We start from the raw sequence: 13,206 nt of genomic DNA, 5'->3' as shown, positions 1-13,206 counted from the left end.
CTGCTAAGTGCTTGCTTGATGCTCCAACTCCGACCCGCTACTACAAATTTCGAGGTCAGGCTCGAATTCCACATCTCCATGTTTTAAGCCCCTCGAATCCATGACAACCCCGGTATACAATTCTTCGAACGGTCATACACGGAATTGACAGCAGCTAAGGGTCGCTTATAACGGTCTTTGATATTGACGTTTTCGTTGGCAATGTCGGACGACGAAGCTGACCCCGAGCTGCTCGAGCTCCTCCGCCAGCACATTCAGGGGAAGCCCAACCTCTCCGCCGAGGCTGAGACGGGTGTCCTCGAAGGCGCCGAGTATGTCTACGACAACTCGATTGACGTCGCCGTGGACATGCGGGCGTGCAAGAACGCCGCGGCGATCATCCACGCCAAGATGCAGTCCGAGGGGTTCTCCACGGCCAGCTGGGCCGAGCACGAGCTGCACCCCAAGAGCAAGGATGAGTCGACCGTGGCCTTTATCTTCACCATGGACCTGCTGAACTTCTCGTTCTGGTCGCTGAAGCCCGAAGACGAGCGCTTCGCCATCAGCTACAAGGACAAGACCTGGACGGGCTACTGGAGCCTCGTCGCCGCATTGCAGAGGGCCTTGGAGGAAGGTGTGTGCAACTCTGTCCTGCTCATTGGTCGACTCGTTTCGTCATGACGCTCTGCTTCGAATTGATCGCACACTCAGCCCCATGACGGAATTGTTGATCAATGTTTCAAGGTATCCCCATCACCGACCCGCACTACTGGCAGAGCGAGGACGAATGCAACCTCGAGTCGTTGCGGCATGTCTTCCGGTCTTGCACTGACGAAGAGATGCCATTGCTCGAGGAACGCCTCAAGTGTCTGCGCGAAGCAGGAAACGTGCTGTACGAGGTAGGTCATGCGTTCCCTCTTGCCCTTTTCTTTATCTCTGCAAGGGGCTCAGCATGCTCGAATGAACCCGAACCAACCCCTATCCGCAGAAATACTCGTGCAGCGTCACGCATCTCATCGATGTTGCCGATGGCTCGGCCGCAGAGCTCGTGAACATGCTTGCGCGTGACTTCGACTGCTTTAGAGACGAGCACAAGTTCGAAAACCACCGGAAACCCATACGGCTACTCAAGCGCGCTCAGATATTCGTGGCCGATGTCTGGGCTTGCTTCAACGGCGAAGACTGGGGCGAGTTCAGGGACATCGACAAGATCACGATGTTCGCCGACTACCGCGTGCCGCAGATCCTGGCAACCCTGGGCTGTATATCGTACAGCCCGCCCCTGCAGGCCATGATCAGCAAAGGGGATATCATCGAGAGTGGAACGTCGTATGAACTTCAGCTCAGAGGTAAGAGATACAGACTTGGCTTGTGAGAATTCGTCAGTACTTACTAACACATCCATGCTTAGCTTGTAGCATCTGGTGCGTGGAGCTGCTCAGGAGGGATATCAACCGAAGCCATCCAGAGGCTAAGGTGAACGCCATCCTGATTGACTTCTTCCTATACGACACCATGAAGCAGATGGAAGCGGAAGGGAAGTACACAATGCCCCATCACCGGACACGGAGCATATGGTACTAGTACATGTGTGTGTCGACTGGGTTCACCACTGGATTTTCAGCAGGTGCCAGGGGATGGCGATGGAGGACATGAATGGAAACCTTGGCCCACGAAGAGAATCGTACTGCGAATGGTGTTATTGCACGTTGCCTACCTTTCTATTTGAGCTACAATAGCTCATTGTTATGCAGGTGATTGGGTTGTCCAGAAGGGGAGCTTTAGGGGAGCTTGCTTGGGGCGCGTGGGAGGTGAGGTAGCTGTGAGCCCCCAGGTGCAGGTAGGCCCAACGCCTACAGCTATCGAGGTACTCTTAAATATCTAAATAACTGCCTTTTCTTCCATCACCAGCCAGGGATTTCGCCACCCTGGTCTGGTTGTAAAAACTTCGGTTTTTCGTAAGGTAGGAAATTCCCTTGCATACCCACTGAGGAGCAGCGATGGCTTTCGTCAGGTCAACCCAGAGGACATGCATTCGAATACCCTATCTGAGCTTTTTGCATTTTTTTTTTCTTTTTTAATTTTTTTAATTGGCAGCAATGGTCCTAATCATACCATGCCACCCAGGTGATGTTTTCTGGGTTCTACTTTTTTTGATCTCTTCGTACAATGCTCATCAACCACTCCCGTCGCTGCACCTCGTCTGCTTGGAGACATCCCAATACATGTAATTAACTGCAGACGTTCGGTGATAGCATGTTTCCCACATACCTTCCCGGGGGGTCCAGGGTCTATTGCAGACATTCTTGCTCCATACACTGGCAGGGCCATGCTACCAGTGATACATAATGATTTGGCTCAGTACGACTCGTGTCATGGATGGACGAAAAGGCTGTTCTCGCCTGGACCCAACGCCATCACTGTCTTCCTTGATCGCTGAACGAAGACAGTGGCCATGTAGTAAGGATACGAATGACTTCATCTTCACGCACTGCCGTACTAGACCCTCTGTTCCCGGTACCTCTCTTACGCGAAACGGAAACTGTGATGATTAGTAGTTACCGGTTGCGTGTTCACTTCCACGCTTTCTGGGCTGGGCCGCGTACATGAGAAGGCTCCGTTATGGGAGAAGGGGTGAACGGGCAACTTTGGCCAGTTCGAACCTAAGCAACTGTCTGGACAATGCTCGGTTTTACTAGGCACCTGAGAAACACTGCTTGTTCATTCATACGTCGATATGTATCATCGGGCTAAACCACCTGTATCGAACCCAGTAGAAAACGGCCCAGTCCCCTTTCCAGTCCTTCCTTGGCCTGCAAGCCTCTGATAAGGTATCCCGCCCTTGAAAACCTGCTGTTATGAACAGATCATCCGCGCAGCGGCCATCCTCTATGGTACCCCCTGGATCGCAGACCGACACCCTACTTCAAGCAGGTAAAGACGCAGCCAATGATGCCGCAGTCCGATCCGCAACGACCCTGGGAAGCCTCGCAAAGCTATTGCCGACGAAGAAAAAAAGATGATCAGTATTCTTTTCTATTTTATACAGCAGGTGGAATCTGGCCAGGGCAGAGGAAAGAAAGGATGCCACTCACGCAGCCACCGTTCGCTTGGCAACAGCAGCACACGGCGTCATCGCTCTGGCGCTTGAAGATCTTGAGACCGGGGTCGTAGTTGGCGGTACTGGCCACTCCCGCGAGCGCGCCCGAGGCCATGGCAAGAAGGGTGATGGTAACAGAGGCCAGCTGCATGTTGCTGTCGAATCGAGGGGAGGGAGTAACGTAATGAAAAGAGCAAGCCGGTTGGTGGAAGGCAACTGAGCAAATAGGGTACCAGGGATGGCTTTTGGTCCTTGAACGGAGTGTTGACGTTGCTGCTGATCGAAGCGCTGTGCTGGAGGTTATCTACATGTCTAAAGGGAGGATGCGCGATGAGCTCATATACACGTAGACGACGAAGAGTCTCTAGCAAGTCCGCCTCATGATAAAACTGTGGTATATAGGCTTGATCACTTGTCATGGAATCTAGAACCCTACGAGGTCTGGGCGGTATGGCCAACCCTTTGGCATTCACGCAGCTCCGCACACATTATTCCTGTCCATAATCGATACTAAGGTCGAGATAAAGGTAAAAATCAAACCACACCGTGTAGCTGGGAGACATTATGTTGCTAGGCTAGGTAGTGCCTGGCCAAAACAAGTCACGAAGCACATCACACCATGGCGCGGCGATAGCTTCATGCCATTGCCAGCTATAATTGACAGCGGCAAGTTCCGAGTAAGGGTATGTTTTGCATCAACTATACTTGCCTCTCTGATATGGCTATTAATACGAAACGAGCACGAGTCAGCTTGCGCCTGTGTTCTTGGCCAAGCTCTGAGGATGTCTTATGACGCCATTGCATTTATAAATGATCACGAGTGAGCATAATGTTTGAGCTTACTAGATTACATGCTCAAGTTGAATCCTAGGCAGGGAGTCGTGGCCATAGATCTAAAATACAGAGTTGTTCTCCCTCCCACAGTACACGATAGCTGCGACTTCACACCCTCTTGTGTACTTTACAATTTACAGTAAAGTAGGGTTGCAGTAGCCGTCGCCCTCGTTGAGATCGTTTCTGAACATCGGGTTTAGCTGAAGAGGAGTTGGCGAAGCTCTGCTCATGTTCAGGGTCATGTACAGACGGCTGCATTGGTCGTCGCCAGGACCCGAAAGACCACGGCATGCCCAGCGGCATCTCCACCTTCTCTCATCTTGTTGCAGAACTCTACCACGCTTTAAATGACAAGAACAAATATTTTGTTTGAATTCATACGCATTTTGTCGTGATCGCTATAGTACACGTCGAAACCCAGTCTGGGGCCTGAAAGCCCCTGCCGTAATGGAACCTCTATCTAAGAGCCCCATGAAAGCCAAACTCCTGAACGCCCGTAAGCAAGCCAAGTCCATATACACAGAGCACATTTAGTTCGTAGGTGGCAAGATCGTCGTAGCCTCAAGTCTCGGATAGCCCAAGGCATTGCATGATGCAGAAAGCCTTTTTCCCAGCCTTTTTCAGGAAACACCAACGGCCGTGGAGTTCAGTATGGCGTCCATATGCGCCCTCTCGACTCCCTTGGTTCCATTCTCCTCTTCCTTGAGGAGAACAGCTAAGACCTCAGGTGGCGGGTTGAGACCGAGCTTATCTGCTCGTTGCCAGCGCCTCATACGTGTTATTCCGACGCAAGGCTAAGTAGTTTGACGTCAGCAAAACCAGAATACACAGCAAAGACGGTTGTGAGCTTTCCCCCGGGACGAAGTACTTACACCGTACTGCGAGCTGACATCGAAATACCGCAGGACCTTCTCGGCCTGGCTCAGATCCTCCTGGTGCACTCTCTTCGCGATGCGCTCACCCTCCAGCTTGCGCCAATACTGGTCGACCTGGCGCCCGGTGATCTTCTCCGCACGCAGCTCGGCATCGGTCTTCTTGACAGCCTCATCCTCCTGCTCGGATACCGGCGAACGCTCCTCCGGTTCAGACTCGACACCAGCCGCATCGTCGAGGATAATGTCTTCCTTGGCGGGCGCGGCCTGCTCTTCGGCTTCTTGCGAAGCGGATACGACGTGCTTGGCGAGGGGCGACTGCTTTGAGGGAGATGAAACGACGTCCTTGCTCGATTTCGGGACCGCTTTGGTCACTCGGTTGTGAAAGGACAGCGTCGCTTGCTTCCCGCCGGCTTGCGACGAAGAGCGGGTGCTGCGGCGTGTGGCAGGCATAGCGAGGAGAGGGAATTTGAGGGGGTAATGATATGGTTTGTGATCAATTGCGTATGCAAACGAGTAACCAATGCGCAGATAGTAAGGTTGCTTCTCTAATGATGTTTGCGACGGCTTGTTCTCCGTAATAAGTGTATCAAATGTATTTATTGCCCTACGATCTTGATGGATTGACGCAGGGGACCTAAGAATTGTGGAATGCGGTAATGACGTTGGGGGAATTTGGGGAAACTACTACATGTACCTAGAGTTGGAGGGACAACGGAGGAAGGTACGAGCACACGTGACTTCCTTGTTGCTGCCAAATACTCAACTCGATTCTATACAGAACCAATCTATTGATGTATGTGTGTGTCGTATTTACACTGAAGTTCAAATGATACTTATCCGGATAGGTTTAAAAGTGGCCATGGTATACTCAATTGACGGTGAACTGCAAAATATGTTCAACTTGGTTTACTGTCACGAACATTGATAGAACTAGGATGGTAGGAGCCAGCCAGTTGAGCTGCTCGCAAGATTGATTGATGCATCATGCCCTCTAAACTCAGTACAATGCAAGTGAATGGCCCCCTTTCCATTCATTGATACATGTAGTAGCCATCTCATGAACGCCATGCCCAGTAATGCAATGTCGTGAAATCCTTGCGGTCGTTAGGCGGTGCCCGTGGCTTCGCGGTAAAACGTCAAGCTCTTGTTAGCGCCAGCCGTGCAGAACATCTCGTTCATGCCCGTCTTTGGTAACCACTTCACGCTGAGAAGCGCCTGCTCCGTCTCGCTATGGGTGGCGACGCATGCTTGCTTGTCGATGGACCACACTTTAGCCTTGCCATCGTATGCCCCACTGAGCAGATACTCGCCCGTATCGCTCCAGTCAATGCTCATGATCCATGCTGTATGGCCTGTGAACTGGGCTACGTGCTCGCCAAACTGCAGGTCGTAGAGCTCAATTGTCATGGAGTCTCCAGCAGCCGCGAGCTTGGTTCCAGCGGGCGAAAAGGCGACGGCGCGGACAGGCTTTGCAAGGCCTGGGAGTTGGTCAGTACAAAAGCAGGCCTTAACAGTCGAATAGCTTGCTTACCAGGTAGTTGATATACGATTCGACCCGACTCATTGTTGTAAACGTAGACGGCGCCGTTTTCGTGCCCAGTCGCCGTATACTTGCCGTCATGGCTTATGTCAATCGACATGCCAAAGGCGCTTGTGACTACGGAGCCCGGCTCAAACTGCTGGGCCAGCTGGCTCGAACCATCCCGCAACCGCCATACATTAACCCGGCCGTTGTGGGTGGTTGTTGCCAGAACAGAGCCGTCTTCGCTCAGCGCAAGCGCCCACGCCTCGCCGTTCTTCTCGCCACCGTTGGCGACCTCAACATAAGGCTCCCAGTCACCGGAGCCCGTATCAGAAACCTTCCAGGTCTTCAGATCGCCGGCAAAGCCTATGGAGGCGGCGATCCTTCCATCGCGCGACACGGCTAAGTGGTGGCATCCAAGCTTGTGCGCATTCGAAATGGACTGCACCAGGGGGTATGCATCTTTGTTTGTCGCATGGATGTTCAGGCTGGAGGAACCGGAAGCGGAAAGGACGGCGGTCTTCGTAGCGGCGATCGCAAATATGTTGGCAATATGGGCTGTAGGAAGTTAGTAAGTAGATGGGACAGCATGCCACACAGAGCCTCTCTTGGGGCTGCAACAAAGCGAGAAGCTTACCGTTGTCCACCGTATGCGCGGTAAGATATTGCTTCGACTGAAGAAGATCTTAGTGAAATGACCCTTCACATCACGAGATTTCGGGCCCATACCATATTGTTGACTGAGAGAGCAGGCGCGCAAAGTGCTACGAAACTGATACTCCTCGCTTGATGACGGTGGTGATAATGTAAATGGTAAAGCTTTGGTGGGGCAATCTGCACGAGAGCACCTTGGAAAGACTTCACCTCGCAACAAGAATGATGCGTGCTGTATTCTGTCAAATGCCACACAGACAAAACCCCTGGAACTTGGTTACTTACCAGCCGCAATAAAATGCGTATTTAGAGTCCCTACTTGCAGCACTGGCAACGAACAACTCGTTTTGGCCGTAATCGAGGCTGATTCTGTTCCCTCTGCTTTTGGTGGGGGTCCACGTCCAGAGCACGGGCTTTGGATCGCATTGCATCACTTATCAAAGAATCATATGGGCCTTGTCGAAGATTCGAAGAACCACCTCAACGAGGGACAGCAATAGAAAGTATTCGACTTCGTTCTGACACAAGCCGCAATAGCTGGTATCAATGATTCCATGTACATGATATAGTATACAGTGCTCATTTATGATACACCTGATTTATACAGAGCTTTCTGCTATGAATATAAGGTCATGTGTATAATCCGACCTTGAACGCCAATCCGATGCAGTATTTATCCTCTTTCATTTGACACTACGAATCATGTGTTGCTCATGCGTGGTCGATCTTCTTCTCCGCCGACGTGTTAGGGAACATATTTTGAATTTCTGTCGCATTGTCAGCTATGCACCCAGTCGCCCAGCATAGCCGGGTCCGGATGGATCAACTTACTGCCCATGCACTGTGGACATAAGGTATGCATCTTCTTCGTGTGGCCGCAGACAGGGCATTTGTTCAAGTTGTTCACATCCTTGAGCGCCTTGCCAGCCATCTGTCGGTGTCGCTTCTTCATATGCGAGGTCTTGCTCTTGGGTACGGCCTTGAGGATGCCTTCCCAGATATCACCCAGCAGACCGGGTATGCTCTGGATGGCCGCAGGAATCGCAATTGCTAGCGACGGCCATGACGGGTATGGCGACTGCCGCGTCTGATGGGAGAAGAGAACTGCGGACCTGAAGGAAGAGGCAAATGTCGTCGAGGTCATTCGAGGTAGTAGCGAAGACACTGCCGAGGCGAACCGGAATTGCTGTATCGCAGCCATGGTGAGCGAGTTGTATTGATGCAGCACCCTCGACTGGTTCTGCAAATTGCGCTTGTGGTGCCTCTTTCCTGGTAATCGGTGTCGAACGGGGGGCAATTGACGTCGGCGCACGAGATTTCGGTCGTTGCTGTCTATCGATGGCTCCACGTGAGGGAGTCGGCGAAAGAGGTTTTAGATTGCCGTGCTGTGCTTTGGGCTCCAGCGTAGCTCCCTCTGGGCAAAGCAACCTGGGACCACCTTTGCGCAAATCAAAAAAAAGTTTCCAGCGCAATTAGGTAAAGCTCATTCAATGCAAATCAACTCATCAGGCGACTGCGACCCTTGAAATTGGCCCGTTCTTTTTCTCCAGACTCAGACTGGTTTAGCGCACAGACAGCTTCCAGCCAATAGGCGCTCCGCACCTACCCTCGACCCCTTAATCCACGGCTGGCGTCCCGGCAGAAGAGAAGCGACAGGCTAGCAGCCAGCCCGATATTTCGCATCTGGCACCCATCGGCACCTGCCCATCCAGTGCTCCCCTACCTTGCAGCGGAAATTAGTGTTATTTGCGTACCCGTCGTGCCTTAGGAGAGAGAGTGCAAGACCAGGTGAACACGAATTCCGAAGTCAATCACCCTCGTCTTGACAGTTGCAACTCTCACAAGTTCAGTTCAGCGAAACCTACGGCAGGAACTCTCAACAGCGTTAATTCGGGACTCCCATCGCCCTCGTTTCAATTCGGAGACTCTCCTACCCTTTCTCTCTTGTGTCACCTTCGTCTTCCCATCTTCAACTTTACCGAAACTCCACTTTCACTTCGCGTCTTGCCCCCTTTCCCGCTCATTCATTCTACTATCCAGTTAATTGCCCCTAGGCTGTTTCTTGGATTCGGAACAGAACTACCTCTTCGACTTGGACTTCATCATCCCTAATACAGTCACATCCATTCCACCAGAATACAGACAAAATGGCCGCCCCTACTGTTTTCCCCGACGGCCATGTTGGTTTCGACAGCATCACCTCCCAGATCGAGCGCAAGCTCCTGAAGAGAGGTTTCCAGTTCAACGTTATCTGCGTTGGTGAGTACTCCCAGTCTATTGCCATGTTCAATCATTCTGGTCAACGTTTTTGTTGCGAGAGGCGATTGAATGAACATGGCTACTGAAGTTGTGCGATGGTAGCTAACCCGATTTCCATCTTGCAGGCCAGACTGGTCTTGGAAAGTCGACTCTGATCAACACCATTTTCGCTTCTCACCTGATCGACTCCAAGGGTAGACTGCTCCCCGACGAGCCCGTCCGCACCACCACCGAGATCCACCCCGTATCGCACATCATCGAGGAGAACGGCGTTCGTCTGCGACTCAACATCGTCGATACCCCCGGTTACGGTGACCTCGTCAACAACGACCGCTGCTGGGACCCTATCGTCAAGTATATCAAGGATCAGCACTCCGCGTACTTGCGAAAGGAACTCACTGCTCAGCGTGAGCGATACATCCAGGATACCCGTATCCACTGCTGCCTGTTCTTCATCCAGCCCTCTGGCCACTCCCTCAAGCCCATTGATATCGTGGTCCTGAAGAAGCTGTCCGATGTTGTCAACGTCGTGCCCGTCATCGCCAAGGCCGACTCCCTCACTCTTGAGGAGAGACAAGCCTTCAAGGAGCGCATCAAGGAGGAATTCGCTTTCCACAACCTTAAGATGTACCCCTACGACAACGAGGAGTTGGACGATGAGGAGCGTTCTGTTAACACACAGATTAAGGTAATTCAGCCGCTGCCCGCTTGGTGCTTCAACTTGCTAACCATGTTTGCAGAGTCTTGTGCCCTTCGCTGTTGTTGGCTCCGAGAAGTCCATCATCGTGAACGGTAAGCAGGTTCGTGGACGCCAGAACCGGTGGGGCGTCATCAACGTCGAGGACGAGAACCACTGCGAGTTCGTCTACTTGCGAAACTTCCTGCTCCGGACCCATCTGCAGGATCTCATCGAGACCACCTCGCAGATCCACTACGAGACCTTCCGTGCCAAGCAACTGCTGGCCCTGAAGGAGAGCAGCGCGCAAGGCCATGGCAGCCGACCTATCAGCCCTGCCGCGGATCGCGAGCTTAGCAGGAACTCGAACCGCATGACTATGAACGGCTACTAAATGCCATCATTCATTGGCCACACACATTCTCCGAGGTATTCTTCGCTCAGTCCCTTACTATGGGAGGCAGAAAGACCACCCTGTCCCATTTATGACTCTGCGAATAGTCGCATGGATGGTTTACGTGCGAAGACATTGATAGCGGACCACAAAAGTTATAGTCCCGAAAGTGTCTGATAGATCTGGGGCAGTGTTAGAGGAAGAGAGGCGACATTCGAGAGATATCCATGGCCGCTTGGCCTAATTTTGGGTTGTTCAAGCCTTGTTATGTTACGTGTTGGGAAAGCAAGCACAGCAGGCAGTATTTTCTCCAGACTGGGGAGTCCGAGACATTTTTATTATTTCCTTGTAGTATTGCGCAGGAGCTGCCTTCACTTTTATACCAAGCCTAAGACTAATTGAAACCACATCTAAAGCCTCGTCTCGTGTGTATTGAGTTCACAGATGCCTGTATGTGTTCTATGACTTGTAGACGTACTCTTCCAGCTCCTTGTATGCCTTGTCAAGATCGTCGTTCACAATGATGATGTCGTGAACGCCCGGTGTGTCAGCATACTCGAGCTCGACCTTGGCCTGGGCCAAGCGTTTGCTGACTGCCTCTTCGGTCTCGGTGCCACGGCCGCGGAGGCGCTGCTCAAGCGCCTCGAAGGAAGGGGGCTTGATGAAGACGTAGCGGGCGTCGATGCCGGAAGCCTTGATTTGCTTTACGCCCTGTGCAGAAGAGGAACAAAACGTCAGTAAAGGTGCGCTCTCTCTCTCTTTATATGAAAGTACCTATTGTCGCAAGAGAAAAGGGGGGCGGGCAGGTGGGTCTTTCTTACTTCCATCTCGATGTCGAGCACCACGACGCGGCCCTTGGCGGTCTGCTCCTCGATGGTCTTCTTGGAGGTACCGTAGCGGTTGCTGCCGAACTTGGCGTGCTCGACGAAGCCGTCCTGGGCGATGAGGTTCTCGAACTCGGCCATGGGGACGAAGAAGTAGTGGGTGCCGTGCTCCTCGCCGGCGCGGGGGCCCCGCGTCGTGTGCGAGACGGACAGGGTGAAGGTGTCCGGGTGGGCCTCGAACATGCGGTTGTAGAGGGTGCCCTTGCCCACGCCCGAGGGGCCCGAGATGACCAGCGGGCGGCGGTCGGTGGGTTGTTGTTGGCCGGCTGCGATGGGTGGGGTTGCGCGTGTTAGTTATGATGTATGTACATGCTTGTGCGCGCGCGCGCGCAGAAGGAGGGTCGGCGTCGGTGGGCTGTAGAACCTCCCATGCTGTGGCAGGTAGACGAGACGCCGGGACACAATATTGTTTAATAAGTTGAGACCGTCGCACGCTTTTCGTCGAGCCACAGCGCGGGGGGATGGGCGTACTTGTCACATTGGTTTTGCGCGCATCACGGCCGCCGGAAGGTTGCCGGCCAGGGGTTTAAGGGGGAGAGAGAGGGGGAGGGGGTTGACCTACTTGGTGCCATTGTGCCTGCGAATCTACCGAGGCGGGGAAACGAGCGGGATGGGAGGGTAGAAGAGAAACGTAGAGGAGCGCCGGCACAGAGTGGACGGAGTCGGGGAAGCATTCGGAGATGGAATTTCATAAATTCTATCCTACGGTGACTCAGCCGGTAACGATCCTCCTCCTATGTTACATGAATAAAGGCGGCATAGCGCCAGTCAGGACGGCGCTGGCAGAAACTCGGCGGCCGGTGGGCTTCAAGCGCTCCGAAAACCGTTAGGTAGGCGGTGAGCTGAGCCTTTTCGTTTTAACCCGCCAGCCAGCCCTCCAAGGCCAAGACGAGAAGCAGCAGAGCAAAGGGGGGCGTTCGGGTGGCCCGCCTGGGCGTTTGGACCAGTGGAGAAAGGCTGGAATTGAACTTTTTTGGCATTTGGCATTCTCTCGGCTTTCGAGGTTCATTGGCAAGCAACAGGGGGCAAAGGAGGCAGGAGGAGGCGCAAAGTTGTTTTCTCCCCTAGGCGTTTTAACCCCCCCTGAAAATTAAACCTCCGCAGAAGAAAGAGGCCTCTCCGCCAGGCTGTTGCCCGCTCCAGTTCTCTTTCTCGCTAGTCACGAGAATTGCGATTGACACATTTTGCATCTGGCTCCCTGCTCTTGAGCGTTTCATGTTCCCGCTGTAATGTTGCACGCGCAGGGTCTACCGACAACCACTGACGTCGTTGGTGCACTGCATATGCCTCATGCCGCGAGATGCTGTAGTAATCGTGAGATCTCTCTCTGTCATATTCTTGTGCGAGGCATCATGGTTTGGACCTCCCGAGAGTTGTTACTCATCATCTGAAATATTAGGATTACAGGATATCTCGTGTTGATGGATGGATCCTGCCGTCCGGGCAGACGATTCGGGAAGCACTCGCCAATAATAATACCGCCGTTGTGTGTCTAACGGTAATCAGAACGGGCGGTAGACAGACATGGCTTTTTGAAGTCGAGGGTTTTTCTTTTTTTATCTTTCGTTTTTGGAAGCGCCGATCGCACGATGGTATCCAACGAATACATCCTACATGGTAAAGTTTGAATACGGGTTTTGATGCCTGCAATGGTGAGGGCGCACGTGTCTGTTAGTTGGGACAGCATGCAGCGCACCCCATCTCGTACCACAGTAGGCTTTTAACAGGATGCATGGGATACATGTACGTTTTGACTATTTTGACGACCTAATACGATGTTCTCGGTCTGCAATACGGATAGAGGTGTAGAGGTCCTGTTCACGAGTGGCTCCTCCCGGCAATGTTGTCGGCCAAGAGAGACAAGGAAAAAGGATTCTAGATCTGCCATGGGTTTGGATGCTTGATTAAACCGCGACTCCAATGTCATTGGCCGTTGTTCTCTACTTAGTAATTGGCGGTCCATGTCGATATCAAGTTTCATCGTTGCACTAACGGTTATCTTTGGCGCCGCTTGCCATTGGCAGATCAG

General features: G+C 52.6%; 7 protein-coding genes across 7 annotated transcripts; 2 read left to right on the top strand and 5 right to left on the bottom strand.

Annotated features, from left to right (window-relative positions):
* Nucleotides 1-201: 201 nt before the first annotated feature.
* Nucleotides 202-1,563, top strand: PG985_008630 (Queuosine salvage protein; the record flags this gene model as incomplete). The annotated part of the gene is made up of 4 exons (XM_066828398.1): nucleotides 202-613; nucleotides 724-878; nucleotides 968-1,328; nucleotides 1,391-1,563. The coding sequence occupies 4 exons, from the start codon at nucleotides 202-204 to the stop codon at nucleotides 1,561-1,563; spliced, it is 1,101 nt and encodes a 366-aa protein (XP_066683310.1).
* A 1,337-nt stretch (nucleotides 1,564-2,900) lies between these two features.
* Nucleotides 2,901-3,230, bottom strand: PG985_008629 (uncharacterized protein; the record flags this gene model as incomplete). The annotated part of the gene is made up of 2 exons (XM_066828397.1): nucleotides 2,901-2,975; nucleotides 3,075-3,230. The coding sequence occupies 2 exons, from the start codon at nucleotides 3,228-3,230 to the stop codon at nucleotides 2,901-2,903; spliced, it is 231 nt and encodes a 76-aa protein (XP_066683309.1).
* A 1,303-nt stretch (nucleotides 3,231-4,533) lies between these two features.
* On the bottom strand, nucleotides 4,534-5,238 carry PG985_008628 (uncharacterized protein; the record flags this gene model as incomplete). Its single annotated transcript, XM_066828396.1, has 2 exons — nucleotides 4,534-4,707; nucleotides 4,786-5,238. The coding sequence occupies 2 exons, from the start codon at nucleotides 5,236-5,238 to the stop codon at nucleotides 4,534-4,536; spliced, it is 627 nt and encodes a 208-aa protein (XP_066683308.1).
* Nucleotides 5,239-5,892: 654 nt separating this feature from the next.
* PG985_008627 (uncharacterized protein) lies at nucleotides 5,893-7,042 on the bottom strand (the record flags this gene model as incomplete). Its single annotated transcript, XM_066828395.1, has 4 exons — nucleotides 5,893-6,266; nucleotides 6,320-6,868; nucleotides 6,948-6,984; nucleotides 7,040-7,042. 4 exons carry the CDS (start codon nucleotides 7,040-7,042, stop codon nucleotides 5,893-5,895), a joined length of 963 nt encoding a protein of 320 aa, XP_066683307.1.
* Nucleotides 7,043-7,675: 633 nt separating this feature from the next.
* Nucleotides 7,676-8,165, bottom strand: PG985_008626 (mitochondrial 54S ribosomal protein bL32m; the record flags this gene model as incomplete). The annotated part of the gene is made up of 2 exons (XM_066828394.1): nucleotides 7,676-7,731; nucleotides 7,796-8,165. The coding sequence occupies 2 exons, from the start codon at nucleotides 8,163-8,165 to the stop codon at nucleotides 7,676-7,678; spliced, it is 426 nt and encodes a 141-aa protein (XP_066683306.1).
* Nucleotides 8,166-9,111: 946 nt separating this feature from the next.
* PG985_008625 (septin) lies at nucleotides 9,112-10,293 on the top strand (the record flags this gene model as incomplete). The annotated part of the gene is made up of 3 exons (XM_066828393.1): nucleotides 9,112-9,223; nucleotides 9,349-9,911; nucleotides 9,964-10,293. The coding sequence occupies 3 exons, from the start codon at nucleotides 9,112-9,114 to the stop codon at nucleotides 10,291-10,293; spliced, it is 1,005 nt and encodes a 334-aa protein (XP_066683305.1).
* Nucleotides 10,294-10,752: 459 nt separating this feature from the next.
* Nucleotides 10,753-11,441, bottom strand: PG985_008624 (Guanylate kinase; the record flags this gene model as incomplete). Its single annotated transcript, XM_066828392.1, has 2 exons — nucleotides 10,753-11,004; nucleotides 11,115-11,441. Coding segments are annotated over 2 exons (579 nt in total), but the record flags the coding sequence as incomplete, so codon positions are not given.
* Nucleotides 11,442-13,206: the final 1,765 nt, after the last annotated feature.

Source organism: Apiospora marii, assembly GCF_038362585.1.
Source record: "Apiospora marii strain CBS 49790 chromosome Unknown utg000005l_segment0_segment0, whole genome shotgun sequence".
In the NCBI taxonomy this organism is placed as follows: domain Eukaryota; kingdom Fungi; phylum Ascomycota; class Sordariomycetes; order Amphisphaeriales; family Apiosporaceae; genus Apiospora; species Apiospora marii.
This window is presented reverse-complemented; position numbering and strand designations above follow the sequence as displayed.